General features: G+C 43.7%; 1 protein-coding gene across 2 annotated transcripts in view; it reads right to left on the bottom strand.

The window, feature by feature from the left end:
• Filip1 (filamin A interacting protein 1) overlaps positions 1-19,067 on the bottom strand; it is a 173,798-nt gene that overhangs the window by 8,084 nt on the left and 146,647 nt on the right. Inside the window, exons 5-6 of one of the 2 annotated variants that reach the window (XM_038324384.1) lie at positions 8,585-11,390; positions 5,650-5,707 (exon numbers count right to left, since the gene is read on the bottom strand). In XM_038324384.1, the coding sequence (XP_038180312.1) occupies positions 5,650-5,707; positions 8,585-11,390 (2,864 nt within the window). Of the gene's footprint in view, positions 1-5,433; positions 5,708-8,584; positions 11,391-19,067 lie in introns of those variants that run through there. The other variant, XM_038324383.1, reaches the window with a different exon arrangement.

The raw sequence follows: 19,067 nt of genomic DNA on the forward strand, positions 1-19,067 counted from the left end.
ACAAACAGGAGGACCTGAAATTGGCCCCTGGAACTCAGACCAAATGCTGAGTGTGATGATTTGCTTATAGTCCCTCACTGGAGAGGTAGAGACAAGTGACTGGATCCTGGACGTTCACTGACTAGCCATTCAAGCCTCATCAGTGAGCAGCAGGTTCCAACGAGATAACCTGTCCCCCCCCCCCCGAAAAAAAATTGGGGTGGGTGGGGGGAGTGGGAGGGGAACCACTTCCTTACAACCACTTCCTAGCAACCGCGTGGTGGCTCATAACCGCGCGTAATTTCCTTTCCCAGGGATCTGAGGAAATGTTGACTGCCTGGGCACCAGGTACGCACACAGTGCACAGTCACACATGCAGACAAAAGACCCATACATGCAAGAATGAATTGTTTACTTTAAATTATAAAGACAATTGTCAGCTTTAACTGTAAGATCCGAATCAGTCCCTACTACCTCTGTGACTGCAGCTCTGTCCATCACATATTCAGAGCACAACAAAATAGAGAGAGCCCCAATCAGAAAATAATCATTTGTTGTGGGGGGGGGCGGTAAAGCAGGTTCTTGCAAGCGGCTTGCTACATACAGTGCAGTCATCATATTATTGCAGAAGGATTCCAGAATTATCTAGCAAAAGGCTAACCCACAAGTCACGGTAAGGTGATTTGCCAAAGGACACACAGAGCTTTGGTGACAGGGGAAAAGTGCTACTGTAATCTCCTGGTTTTCAGCCTTCCTAGTATCGCATCCACTGTTCATCAGCTCCCTCTTTCTGGGGAGTCTCTCTAGTGTGCATCCTAAAGCCGAACCCTGCTTGAGGGGGGTTGTTTTGGTTTATAAAATGAGGAGTGTCCTTCATGAATCTGAAGAGCAAGTCCACCCTCTGAGGCATCCATTCTCAGGAAGAGGAAAGGGAGAGGAAGGGAGAAGGGAGAGGAGGAGAAAGGAAAGGAGGGGAGAGGAGGAGAGGGAAAGGGAGGGGAGGGGAGAAAAAGGGAAGGGAAGGGAGGGGAGGGGAGAGGAGGGAAAAAGAGGAGAGTAGAGGAGGGAAAGGGAGAGGAGGGGAGAAAAAGAGGGGAAGGGAGAGGAGGGGAGAGGAGGGAAAGAGGAGGGGAGGGGAAAGAAGGAGAGAGGAGAGAAGGGGAGAGGAGAGGAGTCTGGATTCAGTTCAAGCAAAAAGACAAGAGCTGGGCAGCAGTCTTGGAGGACAACCAGTCCAGTCTGAAGGAGCATAGGGCTGCACAGGAAATCCTCTGGGGAGGAAATAGAAAACTGCTGTGTTTAAGTGTTGGAAAAATTACTGATCAGTGTTTGGCATACCAAATGGAGTGTTTGGGAAAACTAAAACAGATACATAGGAAACCAAACAGATGAAAGATCAAACAGAATAAAGTAATTATTCCTTGGCAGAAGTGTCAAGAGGAAGAGAGCACACTCCTTGTGCACAGCTTGGCTCAGCAGGGAAGCATATTCAAATTTCCTCTGTACACATTTTAAAAACACTTAGAGAATTTAATTACTATATCAAAAATATGTGACGTGAGCCAGATGGTGGTGTGGCACACACCTTTAATCCCAGCATTTGAGAGGCAGAGGCAGGTGGATCTTGGTGAGTTCAAGGCCAGCCTGGTCTACAGAACTAGTTCCAGGACAGTAAGGGCTACACAGGAACCCTGTCTCAAAAAACAAAAACAAACAAAACAAAACCAAAAGGATAAACAAGTAAATAAATAAATAAATAATCATGTTGAAAGGATGGATAAAAAAATACCTAAATGTTCACCACCAAAACAATAATAGGAAGACATAATATATTTAAAATCTAGAACTAAGAGACTAGAGTACAAAGATATTTTACAAATATGGAAACAAATGTTTGGACAAATGGGTAAGAACCAGAGAAGATGTCCCCAAGGGAAACCTTGGGTCAGAGGAGAAAAATTAAGGAACAACTATTTTTATTATCTTCTACCATCGACTGATATTTTAACAATGTGCTCCAACATCTCTGGCCTCTGCAGGGCACCTGCACTCACATGCATTTACCCACACCCATGCACGTGGCTAACAACTGTGTCTCTAAACAAATAAAAATTAAACGCTAAGCACAAAGCTGCAGTGTGAGAGTGGAGGCGGGACCCGTGAACTGTGCTGTCAACAGTTTGGTGGGCGTGGATGGAGCCAGCAGGAGCTGCGGAAGCCTGCACAGATGAAGGGAAGGGTGTGCTTCACTGGAAGGTTCTGCAGTGTATCTATAGCCTGTATAGAGATGACAGATAAAATTAGAATCTGAGGCTAAGAGTGTAGCACAGGGGTAGAGCACTTATGAAAGGGGGGAGGGGGAGGGAAAGAGAACCTCTCCCTCCCTCCCTCTGTTCTTCAGCCTCTGACACACATATCTCCCTTCTTATATCGCTTCAGATAAAAGCTAGGATGTTACAATGTTAGACCAGCACAGAACCATCTCAACAGCCCCATGTGCTCTTCCCATCTGTAGTCCTACGGGTTTGCTCTGCGTGGAAGTCTCTGAATTTATGAAAGGATGAGAAGTTCAAGTCTCCTCTACATTTTGCACTCCAGGACACATTTCATCACTGAAATTATGCATCCCCTATGCTACGACTCAGTGCTGGGTCTTCATTTCATCCTTAAAAACAACCAAGTATGGGATCTCTGACACCCTTGATGAATATACTAACATCTCGAGATACCCAATGGCTACACATCACCCTGCCCTCCTGCCAATATGACAGGAAGCCAGTGGCTCTGTTTAAGCAAATGACCTAGAGATGATGCTCATAACATTGATATAACAGACAGACATTCTGCAGCAATATCCCATGTCAGAGCATTCTCGGGACCATGTGTGGCAGATTGTCACCATCTTGGACATCCTCAATATGTTCAGTTGAATCACAGGTGTGGAAGACCTGGGCCTCCTCTTTAGCTGTGTGGGTTGTACCAGCACACCCCTAGAAAGCATTATCACAGTGAAGTCTGTGGAAATGACATGCACCCTACCTCTTAGACTTTCTCACTGCAGAACCCAAGCAGCAGTGATACACGTCAGCCATTGTGAGACTGCTTTTATTTTAGCATACAGTAGGATTCACAACAGAGAAAAGAGTCTAAACTGTTAGCCCATTCTCTCTTGCGAAAGCACATTAAGCAGCATCTTAAAAACATTTACCCATGGAAGATGGAGTCAGGCTCCATTTAATCCTCCATTTCCTAGCCCCTGTGTATTCCACTTCCAATGTGTGGTTTAAAGCAAGGCTGTCCAATAAATATACAGTTGGTTCTAAAATTACAAAGAGGAACTTTCCTGGCGGTTACTTTTTGTCATTTCTGAAGTGACTGTGTATTGTTCTGCCAAGTTTTCTTAGCAGTTGTACTTTGTACATGGCTCTACGCCGGATCTACATACATAAACATCCTGTACATTCACTCTTAAGCCTTTCTGAGCACGCTCCCAGGGTGATATGAACATCCAGGAGGAAGTGATGTAACCATGCTGTGGGCAAGTGAAAGCGAGAAGATCAGCAAGACACACTAAGATTGTAAGCCACTTAAAGAAGGTAAGGCAGAGTCAAAAGGAACACAGCAGTTGACACTGTCATTGCTTGAGCGGCTTATGTCATAGAATACTAACAGTGAACACTTCACAAACACAAGGTAGGAGCTAGTAAAACAAAGAATGTCCTTGTCTTTGGAAGGGTTGGATGTTGTTTAGAGTGCAGAAAGTCAGTAAGAAACACAAATCAGTATTCTAACTAGCAAATTAGCTAAGATCATACATCTTAGCTAATCTCTCTCTCTCTTTAACCTTCCGGACCCAGCATTCTGGATTGTTGTTAACATGGTTGCTAAACATATTTTAATGGATTCTCTGAGAACCAATGAGCAGCTGGTGACAGATCTGCCTAAAGTGTGTATAGATAATTGGAGGCGGCCACACCCACCGTCACACAAGCCATGTTCTGCACAGTGTGAGGTTTCTGGTACAGAAGGGAATGCAGAGAAGTGCTTTGCCATGAAACACTGACTCACAGTCTGAAAACGAAGCATACGTATTCCTTTTCCTCTTTGCCTTGCTCAAGTACCAAAAGTGTGCGCTGTCCCGTGTGATTTTGGAAATTTAAGAATTCAGAAACAAAAATGTACAAATCGGCAACTCTGTAGTTACTGTAAATTTGTAAATTTCACCTATGTGGCTCAGAAGTTTGGGCAAAACTATGGCCTGCATGAGAGGATGGTGCGCTAAGCTGCAGTCTACCAGCCTCAAGTTGTTTTGTGATTGCGGGAGCATGAAGCACAGAAGCACCTTTTCAAGGTTAATCTCACAGACACACGGCATTCTCCATTTACACTCTGCCCCATGCTTATTAGAACACGCTCAAGAACTAAAGAAAATGATTCAAGCATGAGTAAAACTGGCAGTAATAATAAAGTACTTCCCCACACCATACATACCAACAGGCACACACACACACACACACACACACACACACACACACACGCACGCACGCACACCCCAAATCACGATCTGTTCTACATCTGCAAACAGAGTCCACACTTAACTGAGGAAAATATTGAATTCGATTAAGGGATGATGTCAATTTTTCCTTGGCTGGAAAGTGTCTAAATTTGCATTGGGCTGTTTTTGACTTGTCACCATTTCTGCGGAGCTTTAAAGGGACACTTGGCAGCTCTATTCTACTGCTCTCCAATTTCTACCAACTGCATAAACAGGGCATAGCTCTGGTTCTAATGGCACAGAGCTATTGTCTATGAAATGCTGGGGGCCGTTTGAGGTGGTTACAACTTCTGGAATGCACACAAACACACAAATAAATCAAACTCTCTTTTTCAGATTCCACAGTTGTCTCCATTTTATTTCATGTTCAAATTGTTTCCTGAAGTCAGACTAGGAGCTTCTGCTTTTCCAAATTTTAGAGGCCCTGTGATAGCTCTGAATTTTTTCCTTACATCACATATATGGAACTCAAGATTTGATGGTGTACAATGACAATTGTTAAACTCTCTCTTATTTCAAAATAGTTTTTTTTTTTGGAAAAAAAATTGTAGAAGTAAGTCTGTGAAAGTTGGCTTACAATTAGAAACTTTGGGAGCCAGCCTTCAGCAGGACGTAACGTGGCCCCTAAGCCTCACTTGTGAAGACACTGAGGGCTTCTTAACTGATGAGCGACATTCGATGGGGCCACATGCTAGAAGTAAAACTAAACTCGGCCAGACCCTGTCTCAGGACCAGCGTCTTCCACAAAACATTCAGCAAACAGCAACTCTGCTTATCAGTTCTATTTCCCTGCATTAAAACAAATGCACAACATAGGAAAAACGATAGCCATTAGGGGGTTGTTTTATAAACAAAATCCTTCAAACTTAAATTAGCAGTACATATAAAAGGTTGGCACAAACAGAGGAAGGTTTGCTTCCACAACAGCGGCAGCGGCCTGGCAACACACCCCCTTAGCCACTGCCCTCAGCCCTTCCCGCCTCCAAGAGAGGTGGTGCTGCTGGCTGCCGATTTCTTCAGCTCTATTTTCATAGACTGAGTCTCAGCTCGAGGCTGGAATTTGGTCAGATTTCCTGCTCCTGGGGCTGCTACTAGTGATTTTCCAGCTTTCATACCTTTTGACATAGGAATGCGGGTGGGTGTAGGCCGCTGAGATGACCCATCTTGTCCTGACTGTAAGAGAAAACACAGGCAAAAGGATATATTGGTGAGTTTCCCCAGTGATTCCTGTTAGCATGTTCCTGCCACCAGGGAGCATCCGCAACAATCCCATCCCAGGGAAAACGACTAAAAAAGTTGGAGTTGGCTTCTAACCTGCTCTGAATCCTTCCCTTTTCCCTTTCTTGAAACATCTATGCTGAATTTCCCTCTCAACCCTTCCTTCACCTTCTCAGCCCTATGCAAGATGACCTCACAATCTAGTTCTTAGAGGTATGCCACTGTCCTTCCTTTCTGCCACTTCAGAGGAAGTGGCCCTTTTCACCTATTTGTGACCTCAGACTTCTCTGTTTTAATTGGCACTCTGACCACATCCACCTTCCTACAACATTCCTCACAGTGCATGGTTTTGGTCTCTGTGTGAGTCTCACCAATGCTTCCAGGCTCTGATGACTTCTTTCTTCTCCTGATGGTTCATTCGGCCCTGCCTATCTCCAAATGTGTCACCACGTCCTAGTCTCGGCTCTTTTATTAAGGTTTCCATTTTCACCCTGAGAATCCCCTTGCTTGTAACTCCATGCATCCAAGCCCTAGAACACTGCCTCCTGACCCTTCTGAAGTGCAGATCTAATTTCCAACTACTCACTGGACATGGACAGCATCATACAGGCATCTCAGAAACTGTTACACTGCTTGCTGTCATCCCCAGCAAATCTCCTTACACAGCAAAGACAGGAACCCTTTGAGCCACCCTCTGCATGTACTCCGTTGTAAAATCCTGGCTTTCCTGGAACTTGCTTTGTAGATCAGGATGGCCTTGAACTCACCAAGATCTACCTGCCTCTGCCTCCTGAGTGCTGGGATTCAAGGCGTGCACCACCACTGCCTGGCTTCCCCTTCCTTTTAGGATGGGTTTTTACTGTGCAGTCCAGGCTGGTCTGAAACCCACAGCCCTCTTGCCCATTTCCTGAGTGCTAGAATTACTAGAATATACCACCATGCCTGGTTCTCAGTTCTGTTTTCAGTGTGGCCCTATCTACATCGTCACCTTTTAATCCTGTACGACCTTGAGTCTAAAGCACTGAAATGGCACCTGTCCTTAGACTGTGTTCTCTCCTATCTGTCCTTTCAATGTTTGATAGAAGTATCTTTCAAAAATAATGTAAAATACGTTCAGGTTCATTCATTAACTTTTCAGTGGCTCCCTTTGTCTATTCAGAGAAACTAAATGCAAGTTTCATAAGCCAAAGCCTAATCCCTGAGTGTGTTTGCATATACTGCACCTGTCTGTCCCCCCAGGACCACTGCTACAAGACAATAGGATCACTCTCTATGCCACAAACACACCAGGCCCCTTCGTAGGGCCATGCCTTCACACATTCTGCTTGTCTATACCTCATACGCTCCTTCCCATGCCTTCTGACAAGTGACGCTCCCTTTGGTAGTTCCTTTGTGCATAACTTTATCATAGGACGATTAAGTCCCCCTAGTCTTGCCTCACTGACTCGGGAACATTTACAGATCTCTACATACCAGCGCCCCACACCACAGTGGAAGTGGGGCTGAGGCTCAGTAAAAAGTAAATGAACGACTATCCAAATGAACTAGCATCACTAATTATATTCTAAGAGCAGTCTCCTAAAGCTTTTTGTCGCTCTAAATTGTATTTTGTTGAATTTACCAAAATACACGGACCATCGTCATTTAGGCCTGAGAAATCATATGTAATCATTTTTAAATCTTATTTGTGTGTAAGTGTTAGGCGATAGTCAGAGGGTAAGATTTTCAACCTGAACATCGAAATGGGGAGAAGATGCCACAGCAAAAGAATCTGCTCTTAAATATAACAATTTACTCCTCCACTACGTGTTTACAAAGTGCAAAGACTCAAGACCTCGCCCAGCAGAGCTACGCTTTGTCCTGCTGAGAAGCCGTTCAGCAGCATTGGAGGAGGCTAACGTTGAGTGCCGTTTGACTCCAGTGGAGCCGGTCACTCCAAGCTTTGCTGCCGAAACAATGGCCGGGTCACACTGTAAAGTCTGCCTTGATTCTGTGCACAGAGTACTAGTGTAAACGATTCTAAGGATATGGGAAGATGGGTCATAACTCACGTATTTAAATCATGAGTTCGCTTTTGAGAGATTTCCATATAAGCTATAGAATGTGTTCTGGAGCTAAGAACCACACTTTCTAGCCTGTTAGGTTGAATTAATATTTAAGAGGTACGGGCTGCTGTATAAGATATTTGCCCCCCCACCCCCCGCAGGACTTCCACGACACAGGATCTCCACAACAGCAGAAGCCAGAGGCCTGACCCATGACTCTTACTTGCAGTAAACACTTGCAAGTACAAATGAATGAACTAAAGGGTAGACTGTGTGACTCAAACGGCCACATTACAGCTTCTTCTCCCTCTCTCTCTTGTTTGTTTGCTTGGTTGTTTTGGTTTTGATTTTTCTTTTAAGTTTGGTTTTGCTTGGGGCCGGAGGTTGCAAGGGCAGAGGGCACCTGTGAGGGGACGGGGAGATGAGTGGGATCAGAATAGGTGATGTGAAATGCACTAAGAATCAATAATTTTTTTAAAAAAGAATCTCTTACGTTCTAAGAAATGAGAACTTTTGCTGGACCTCACAACCAGAGTTAATAATACACCTTGAGGTCTCTTAGTCTACTGTGTACTCAGCCTGTTTATCTAATGTAGTAATGAAAGAACAATGTAACAATCAATTTTACTTGCCTCAGATTTCCCATGTAACCAATATTTACCACCTAAGCTAAGGCATAGCTGTAATTTTAAATTATGTGTTCTGCCCCCTCCTCCTCACGCTTCCATTCTGCCCCCCACTACTCCCCAAATTGCTTGCACTCTGCCCTGGGTCCTCCCCTACTCACCACCGACTGGGTTCCTCGGGTGGAGGACGTTGTGACGGGAGTTATAGTTATACTGCTGGTCACTTTGCTAGCACCGGGTCGTGAAGAGACGTGGTTCCTGGGAGAGCGAAGGACTGTGCCAGTAGAAACCTCCTTCTCTGCTGTCACATTGACAGGCCTGACGGTGATAACCGGACTCCCGCCTTCAGCGGCAGGCCCCGGGGATCGTTTAAACTGAGAACCCAGGTGAATGTGAATTTTGTTGTCTTCCGTGGTGATGATATTGGCATTGGAGTTGTACTTCCGCACAGGGGTTGGAACAGTTTGTTTTTCTGGGGTGACTTTGAGGATAGTCCTTCCCACCGGCACTTCCTGGGATTCAGGAGAGACAGCGATTTCAGGAGGGGCTGCAGACGTTGACACCGTCATAATCTGGATGGGAGACGCGGGCCTGTCTGCAAACGCACCCCTTCCACCTTCCGGACTCTTCTCTCTGGAAATAGTAGTAATTGTGACAGGGGACATGGATCGTTCTGGGCCGAGAGTAGGATCTGCACTTTTGGGCTTTTGCGACATGACATTGGGTGATGGAATAATGGTTATCCTTGGTTTCTGATTGCCTAAGGTAGGAATGACGGTGGTACTAGAGAAAAATTCTTCAGACGTGGGGCTTGTGATCTCCAGGGTTGCAGTGCTGTTCTCATGGTCCGGTGTCACACGGATGTGCAGAGGCTGGCCCTGCTTTCGTGCTAGGACTAGTTCCCCGGGGTGCCCTGCCCCTGGGTTCGACCGAGGCCCTTTCTCCTGTGGGGTAGAGGGGCCGTTTTCTCTTTTTCTCATCCAAGGAATCCAGGACTTCCTCATGGTGAGCTCGTTGGCTGCAGGGGGATACCTGTCGAGGACCGAGGATCGTTCCATGGGTTTCTTCAGGCCCACCTGTCGAAGATTACTCATGATGTGGTTTTCTTCCTGGAAGGATTTGCGAATGAACACAGCTGGGGTCTCCTCCTCCGCAGCGTCTCCGCACATCGCCTCGGTCTGCACTCCGGTGGAGGCCACCGGCACGTCCACCATCCTCCTGCCGTTCCCGCTGGGCCTGAGAGCGCGGCTGTAGCGCTTGGAGAGCTCCAACTCTTTGGTCAGATTGAGAACCTCCCGTCCCATGTTCTTGTTCTTATTTTCTTCTTCCATAAATCTTTCCTGAAGGACCGAGTAGTCGACTTGGAGCTGAGACAGCTGGTCTTCTTTGTTCATCAGTTCGTGGATCTTCTCCTTGAGAGCCTGCACCTCAGCCTGTAAATCACGACTTTTAGCCTCCTCCAGCCGAAACCTGTGCCGCAGCTCGGCTTCCTGGCTCACAGCCTCTCCTTTCTCTGTCGCCTTGTTCTTGGCCATTTGGTGCTTGATTTCCTCTAGCTGCTGGGAGAGGAAGTTTGCCTTATCCTGCTCGGTTCTGAACTTCTGCTCCAACTGGTCATATTCATCTTCTGTCTTCATCAAGTCCCCTTCTACCACCTCCAACTGCTGCAGACGCTTCTTCAGTCTCTCGATTTCAAGCGTTAGTTCCCGGATCTTGTTATCCTCCGGGCAGGTGAACTCGGACCCCTTGCACGACCTACCTCGGCTTATTTCCCTTTCTACCTCCTCGATGCCATCGAGCCGCTTCCTCAGCAAGTCCACACTGCAGCTCAACTCACAGGACTTCTCCTCTTCGCTTCTCAGCTTACCCATCAGTTCATCTCGCTCCTTTGTCAGAGTGGACACCTTTTCCTCCATTTCCGACTTGAGTTTTAAAAGCTTCTTGCTTTCCTCAATTAGTTTTTCCGTTACATCCATCACCTTTCCCTGCTCTACCTTAAAGTTTTTGTTCAAGCCGTCCACTTTTCTCTCTTCTTGCTTTATTTTTTCCATCATGTTCCTCCTCTCGTCCACCAGCATCACGGTGAAGGACTTCAGCTTCGTGAGGTCGTCCTTGAGGCTTAGCTCAGCCTTCTCCAGCCTGCTTTCCGAGCACTCCAGTTCCTTCACTCGACTCTTGACCACCTCCAGCTCGTTCAGCAGGTCTTTGGTGAGGTTCTTCTCTTTCTCCAGGTTGAGATGGAGCTGGGTACATTCCGACTTACTCCTGCTGAAGGCTTCCTCCAGCTTCTCCAGTTCAGACATCCTCTTCTGCAGCTTCTCCACTTCCAGGCGGAGCTCCTTGCTGTGATGCTCCTCCTCCTGGAGCTTCTTCTTCAGCTCCCTGCACTGGGCCTCCGTCTTTGTGATCTCCTCGTCCTTGCCTTCCATCTCAAGCACACGCTTCCGCAGGCTTTCCACTTCGGCCATGAGGCTGGAGTTCCCACATTCCCCTTTGGCAATTTTATCCCTCAGCTCCTGGAGCTCTTCCTCTGCCTTCTGAAGATTTTTATTGGTCTCTTCCAGCTCCTCAATCCTTTGCGATAAGCCCACCAGCTTGAGGCGGAGTTGTCTGTTGTGAGACTCTTGGTTAGCCAGTTTGGCATTCATCTCCTCGTGCTCCTGGGAAAACCTCGAGGCCTTGTGTTCAAAGTCCACTTCTAACTTGAGCAGCTTCTGGCGGTCCTCTTTGGATTTGTAGGTGATGGCTTTGAGCTTCTCTTCCTCCTCCCTCAGCTTCTGAGTGAGGTCCTGGACTTTCTGACTCTGCAGGCCCAGCTGCTCAATGTGCATCTGCCTCTCGTCCACCAGCATCAGCGCGAAGGACTTCAGTTTCACCAGCTCGTCTCGCAGTTTGTTGAGCCGCTTAGCATTTTCTTTTTCTTTGCGGGCTTGGTAAGCCTTTTCTTGTTCAAGGAGCTTTTTCAACCTAGAAGCCAAAACATAAGCTCTGTGTTAAGAGAGGAATCAGCAAATAGATAAAGTCTTTGCTTAAAGAAAAGCAAAAACAAAAATGCTGCCCCACGGTCTCTCATTACTTCAGAAGAGTATGACGTACCAATGGCTTTCAGGAAAACTAATGAGAAGCCAGGACAGTAGTTACCCTTGGCGAGGGGCAGTGGCTACTAGAGGACATGAGAAGGGCTCAGAGGGCAGTAGGTTCCGTTTTATGATTTATTTTCTGGATTGCTTAATTTATAACATTTCATAAGTTGAACACGTGATATGAGTACCTTAGATTGGGCAACAATAATGACTTTATATAGTGCTTTCTGTGTTCCGGGAACTAGTGTGTACTTTATCCTAACAGGAACCCTACGAGAAAAGTACTGCTACTTCACCTTCATGTGGTGAGCTGTAAGCAGGATATGGGTGCACATGTGACCTGCCACAGACACACAGAGTGAATGGCAGTGCTGGAACTCAACTCAGCCACCAGGCCTCCAGAAGCCTTACCTATCTCTCCCACACCATCTAACTTCAAGGGAGAAATCTACTTAAAAAAAGAGACAGATCAGAAAAGAACTTACAGGTCTTTTTACTTTGAGCTTTTGAAAGTAACTACACAAGCACATGTCTTTAATCCCAGCACTCACGAGGCAGAGGCAGGTGGATCTCTGAGTTGTTCAAGATCAGCCTGGTCAACAGAGAGAGTTCCAAGACTCCTAAGACTACACAGAGAGGTCCTATCTCAAAACAAACAAGCAAACAAACAAAAGAGCAAACCTTCCCCTGCCAAAACTACACTAACTCTCATCGAGAGAAGACAAAGCATGCTTTCTGAAACAAGTGCTCCTCTACTCAAGCATTTCCACTGACACCAAAATCGGCAAAGGTTTGATCAGTTTTGTGATTTAAACACTTTTTAAAATTGATGATTAAGTAGAGAAGAAATCTAACTGATGACCAAAGCAAAAATGTGGCAGCCACAGGAATTACATTTTGTAGGTATGAAATAATGCTTTCTCCATGTCGTTTATGTATAGCCTTAAAAAGGAAGAGACATTTGTCATTCTTGAGTTGGTCAGTTTGTGTGTCTTTTTGAGTCTATGTGTGCATAAGCACGTGCACAGAGCACCAGACTCCTTAGAGCTCTAGTTGCAGGTATTCATTCTGCACCCAGCTTGGTGTGTGGGTCCTGGGATCCGAACCCCAGTCTTCATGGCTGCATAAAAATGCTCTAAACTGCTGAGCCATCTTCTCCAAATCTTAACATTTTGTTAATGGTGATAGCTGAATACCCATAAAAACAGAGTTAATATTAAATTCAATAGCCATAAGTCAATGTACAAATACTCTTCAGTAATAGTATGCTTATAAGAGATACAAATTATAAACCACTAACATGTTTTTAAGTATTCCTTCAATGTATTTTGTAGCTTTATTATTTAGAATGCTTTATTTCATGTTTATGACAAGGTCAGCTGTCAACCAAGTACATAAAAAATGTCTCACGTTGCCTGCCTTGCACAATAAATGTTTGGGCATATTATAAAAACTACTCAAAATAAATTTAATTGTCACATAATTCCTACAGAAATTGTTATGATGATGTCTAAGTTTTTTATGGAATTTATAGAGCAATATTTTTCTGTTTAAAACAAAAAGAAAGCTTGCATTGCCCTGAGTGATACCATAGCAGCTTCGCTCTTGCAGTGAGTAAGGCATGAATAAAAGGGCATTTTGTTGGTCATTTACTGTTACTACTTAGGGTAATGGGATGACTGAACTATGGTAGACAGCAAAGCTTGTGTAGTAACCTAAGGCACAAGTAGGTGAACACAGGATGGAGAAAACGAAGAGAAGGAAACTGACTTTTCCAGGTGCAGCTGGGGAGCAATGCTGATAAGAAAACTTCTTCTAGGGAAGTAAGGTTTGAGGTCCTAGGGAATTGCTAAGTCTTACCACAGTTCAGGAAGTTCACTAATGCTCACTGCAATCTCTACCTTTCAATAGTTAACTCAACATAGAAGGAAGGATGGATGGATGGATAAATGGACGATAGATAGATAGATGATAGATAGATAGATAGATAGATAGATAGATAGATGATAGATAGATAGATAGATGATAGATAGATAGATAGATGATAGATAGATAGATAGATAGATAGATAGATAGATAGATAGATAGATAGATAGATGATAGATAGATAGATAGATAGATAGATAGATAGATAGATGATAGATAGATAGATAGATGATAGATAGATAGATGATAGATAGATAGATAGATGATAGATAGATAGATAGATAGATAGATAGATAGATAGATAGATAGATGATGGATGGATAGATAGATAGATAGACAGATAGATGATAGATAGATAGCTAGATAGATGACAAATGGATAATAGATAGATAGATAGATGACAAATGGATAATAGATAGATATTGATGGATGAATGGATAGATGATTCATCTGATGAAAGCGCTTGCTGCCAACGCTGATGATCTGGGTTCAGTCTCCAGAATCTACAAGGTAGAAAAAACAAAAACAAAAAATTTCCTAAAAGTTGTCATTTGGCACACAAGCATGTGCAAGTGCACATATGTACACATAAAGAACGTAATAAAAATGTAAAATGTAGGTGCCTTAGAGTTAAATGTATGGTAGGGCATGAATAGGTAGAGTATAGAAAGGTTTAATATTCAATGTGAATTATTTCACTCAATTTTCATTTTGAACGTAATTATACCGTTTTTATAAATAAGAGACATTATTGAACTTAAAGGCACAGAATCAGGAAGGGCAGGTTGAGATTTGGTTGTTTGAGCAAACACTGTAATAGCAATACTATTAGAGAGATGCTGCCTGGAGAGATCAAACCGATAAGACTTTGTTCAGATTAGCTTTGCCCTGAATGGTTCAATCTATCCTGTAATTGTCAAAAATCCTTTTGGATTGTTTTCTTCACCCAACACTTATGCTTATACCTTGCATTATGTTAATGAAAAAAATGACCTCAATCTTTAATAGAAAGTAAGGTCAATGCACACGGCCTGCCAAATGCTCTCAGGGTCCTCCCCCTGCTGGCATCCATTCATTCACTAGTATAGACAGTCATTCAGTTATCTGTCATGTCCACTGGACTGTTCATTCTTTGTCTCCTCTGAGTTCACAATCTTCCCCTATGAATATTCCTCATGTCAATCTTTCCAGATGTTTGTACCCCAAGTTTAAAGGCAATTTTTCTTCTTCTCTTTCTCTTATATCCCCACATTTATTTTCTCAGTAAGTCTTATCATCTCCGTCTTCAAAATAGGCCACAATCCAATTACTTTCCAACTCTGCTATTCCGTTTTCTCTCAATCAAGTCACTATTCGCTTTCAGATGGATTGTTGCAACATCCTCTGATCTGACTCGGAGTTCCCATTTGTGTCCTCCCTTGATCTTTTCTGTTTCCAGAAGCCTGCGTGAATTCAAAGGGGCAGGAGAGAGAGAGGAGAGAGAGAGAGAAAGAGAGAGAACAAACCAGAGCGTACCACTGTGCTTGGAAAAAGAAGCAAAAAAGGAAATGGAAACAGTACAGCAAGATCAGTTGAGATATTTATTAACTATACGACACATATCTCCAGTCCCTGCTGAAATAAGGGGTGCAGGTAACTCTTACCAATGTCGCTCAGAAACTGCCAGGCATTGTATCAATACGTGCATATCACATATGAAATGTTCTTATCGAGAGAGTAGAGGCTGGATTGTATCAGGTTCCTATAACTAATTAATAGGTTACCAGAAAGGGTAGAGCAAAAAACTGCTAAATGACATCATGAAAATGACTCTAAAACATTAGCAATTTATGGAAAAAGGAAGCCAGTTTCTTCAATAAATAAATTTCACCATAGGGCTGGAGAGATGGCTCAGCGGTTAAGAGCATTGCCTGCTCTTCCAAAGGTCCTGAGTTCAATTCCCAGCAACCATATGGTGGCTCACAACCATCTGTAATGAGATCTGGTGCCCTCTTCTGGCCTTCAGGCAGACACACAGACAGAATATTGTATACATAATAAATAAATAAATATTTAAAAAAATAAATTTCACCATAAAAAAATCACCTGAGAGTCATCTACAGGTTAAAGTAAAATTAAAATCATTCCAAATCTATTGTTGTGTGAGATTTTGTTTGTATTCTGCAAATAAAGCTCTGAGGAACAGAGGAAGGAGGCTACTGACGGCTGCTTTGAATTTTTAACTTCTCTAGTTCCCCAAGTCTCGGTTCCTTTCATCTCTGATATTTTGGCCTTCTTATAGTATCATGGTACTCTGATATCTGTGGTTATGATTCTTCCATTCTTCCCCAGTTTACAAAATTAAATTTGTTAGACATTTTTAAAAATTTTTATTTGATAATCTAACTTGTGCTTTTTAAAAAAAGTATTCTTTCTGTTTTGATCCACATGTATTTGTGAATTATCTCTCTTTTTAAAGTCTAAGGACATACTCTTATGAGGAATAATAGAGAGGTGAGGTCCAGCTCCACGGTCGAGTCTTTTAATAAACAAAGTTTTGAAGCATTACTAGTTTATGTCTCTTCCGATGTAGGGGCCTGTGTACACCCTCACTTTTACCTGGAAATAAATGATGTATGGTTTCATGGATTCTTCCCCCCACTTCTTTGATAACTCTACTTTTCAATCATTTTCCCAAATATATTGGTGTTAATCCCAGACAGCAATTGTTTCCTTGTGTCCTTAAGAAGTGATCTTTCGCCAGCATCCCTATTGTGAATTGCTGATGCCACTGAAGTCACCCAGAGCATCATCACATTGGTCACATCATGCTAATTCCCACTCTTCTCAGCACACCACTTTTGCTCCTCCTCACCCCCAACTCCCTCGCTCTATCTGTCTCTTCAAAAGAAAGGGCGGGTTCAAACTAGCAAGGGCTTGATAGTAATTAAAGATGAACGAACCTCAAAAGAGTCAAGCTTGTATGCAACTTGAAGTCTTTAGTCACAATGCATTTTTTTCCAACTAGAGAACAATCCACTGCTAAGCAGCTTGTTCTCATGATGGGACAGGACTTTATGAAATGACTGAGGAATAAGAGCCTCTTTTTAATAAATCACCCTACTTCTTCAAGTCGATGGCTATTCTACTTATCCAGAAATAACCCAGTATCCTCAATGTGCTGCAGAGAAGCTGGATGAGGGAGAGGTGGGTGAGGCAGGGTTATGCAGCTTCACAGTTAAGATTCTATCAGCATTTGATGTTGACTTTTTCTTCATCTTGAATGTGTTACTAAAATATTGTTTATCTTGATTATTGATACTCTGGCAACTTCTCAGATTTTATACTAATGTAAGAATTTCTCTTGCCTCACCCTAGACCTAGCTCTGATAACTGGGATCTGGAGAGTCGTTTTGTATCTGTAGAGAAATGGTGGATATTTCATCATAGGACACAGCTTTTGACCTTTATGAGGATATTAAGCTTACAGTTTTTGCTTTGTTGTGTATGTATGTGTGTGGGAGGAAAGGGTGTGTGTATGGCATGCAAGTGGAGGTCAGAGGACATTGTGGGCGCTGGGTTTCTCTTGCCACCATGTAGGTCACAGGTACTGGACTCAAGTCATTAGGCATGGCAGGCAGCAAGTGCCCTTACTAGCTGTGTTTGTTTTGTCTTTCTGGGTAATGAGGATGTATTTATAACACCATCAATATATTTTTCCTTCTCCCCTTCTGGTGAAGACCACCACGACTGTAAACCATCTTCTCTAAACCTTTGACCCTAGTCCACTGTAAAGAGACAAGGAACTCAGTGACACAAAAAATCAAGAGAGAAGAAAATTTACAAGTCAACTTATTTCTAGCAGCTTTTGTGAATTGTTCTCAAAAAAGTAGTCACAGTCGTGATTTTATATGGTAACACTACAGCCTCTAAATGAGAAAAATGAGCAATTATTACATATACTTTGGTGGCATAATCCAAGTAATTTAAATAACACACAGTTTATAGGCAGAGCATCATCAAGTTGTACTTAATAAGAACGTTCTGATGTGTTTTCTCACTTCTTAAGTTGTTCAAAGTCTTTTGCAGACACTCTCAGATGGGAGAATGAAGAATTGGCTGAGATAAGGAAAGAGACACTGGTCTTTGTTTTTAGGATGTTTCTAAAGAACCGAGTAAATCCATTTAACAGTTTTTACAAGGAACAGAAAAAGCCATAAGCCATGGAATTTGCCTCCCAAATGCCTCACCTTGGGCTAGCCTTCCTAGGAGTCACTTTCACCTGTCCCCACCACCCCGCAGAGACTTTCCCACATTCCATTCCCCCAAATGTGCTGCCCAAGTTCATCACACTGGGTTGTGAGATGCTCCATCTAGGGGACACTGTGTGTGTGTGTGTGTGTGTGTGTTTCACTGTCACAGGACACTCTCCCTCTGAATGTAAGTTCCATGAGGGGGTTGACTTAGGGATGCCAGCAACAAGAAGGCTATGCAGATACACGTCAGTGCCTAGCTTCTGATGTCACAGCAGAGGGAACATTCACATGTCAGCATGGGCCTTTCTCCCACGGGATTTTCTTAGGTCATACAGACCATGAGGGGGATGTCCCAGGAATATTCAGACAAATGAAGGCGATTCTCAGTGGTGTCTGCTGTCTCCTCTTACTGGGCACATGCATGCACAAAAGTCAAGTTTTTAAATGTATTCATCTGGGGAGTTCCCAAAATAAAAAGATTCTACTGGAAAGCTTTTCATTAAAGTATATTACTTAAATTTATTCTGGGCAAATTCATTTTCATAAGACTTGTTTAACATAAAGTGGGCATAAATTGGGTAGCAAATTTAGTAGGTGCATAAAATCATCCATAGTTGAGCATGTCCGTGCATTTATTAACTCACAAAAGCAATCGTCCCCACTGTTTGGAGATCCCACCAAGGGAGCTGTTTTTCCCACTGGCCCAGGGCTATGTGTTGGAAAATGCCCTTCTTGCCAGTACTCTCTACCAGGCTAAGAGCGGCTTCATCTGGGTGAGGCCCCCTTTTTCCAGTACCTGCCATTAGGGCCCAGGGCCTATTCATTTGTCAGGAAGCCTGTTGAAATCACAGCCCATGCCAGACTCCCACCCTGACTAAAAGGGGCGAGGCAGTCCTAGCCTTCGTGGGGTTTCTTCAGAGACATCCTTTCAAGGAATTTCCACATCCCTCTGTTTTTTTGACTCAAGAGTCTATCACAGTAGACACTTTGTGATAGGCTTTGTGTCCCTAGACTCAGCATAGACTTGTAAAATTGGGCAGGATCCTCTAATGACCTTGGGCTGCTTTTTTTAAAAAAAATTTTAAAAATTGGGGCTATCTGACACCATACATCCTTCAACACCTAGTGTAAAACAACAAGCCCCCAAATACCGATGGTTTCTGGATGCTGCTCCCCTTCTCCGCTCCCCTCCTCCCACTTCTCTGTTTATTGTTTGTCTCCATTCCTGGCATTAATCTGGTCACACTGGGACTCTACAAGGGATCTGTCTCCTGCCAAGACAGGTAGACTAAATCTTCCCCTGACAGGAAAATCTTCGGGCCTCCTGGACTCAGCAGCTAAAGGCAAGTACTATTTCTGATGCTGGTGTTCTTCAAAGACTAAGGAGAGACTTGGGATTG

This window comes from Arvicola amphibius, chromosome 3 (assembly GCF_903992535.2).
Source record: "Arvicola amphibius chromosome 3, mArvAmp1.2, whole genome shotgun sequence".
Lineage (NCBI taxonomy): Eukaryota > Metazoa > Chordata > Mammalia > Rodentia > Cricetidae > Arvicola > Arvicola amphibius.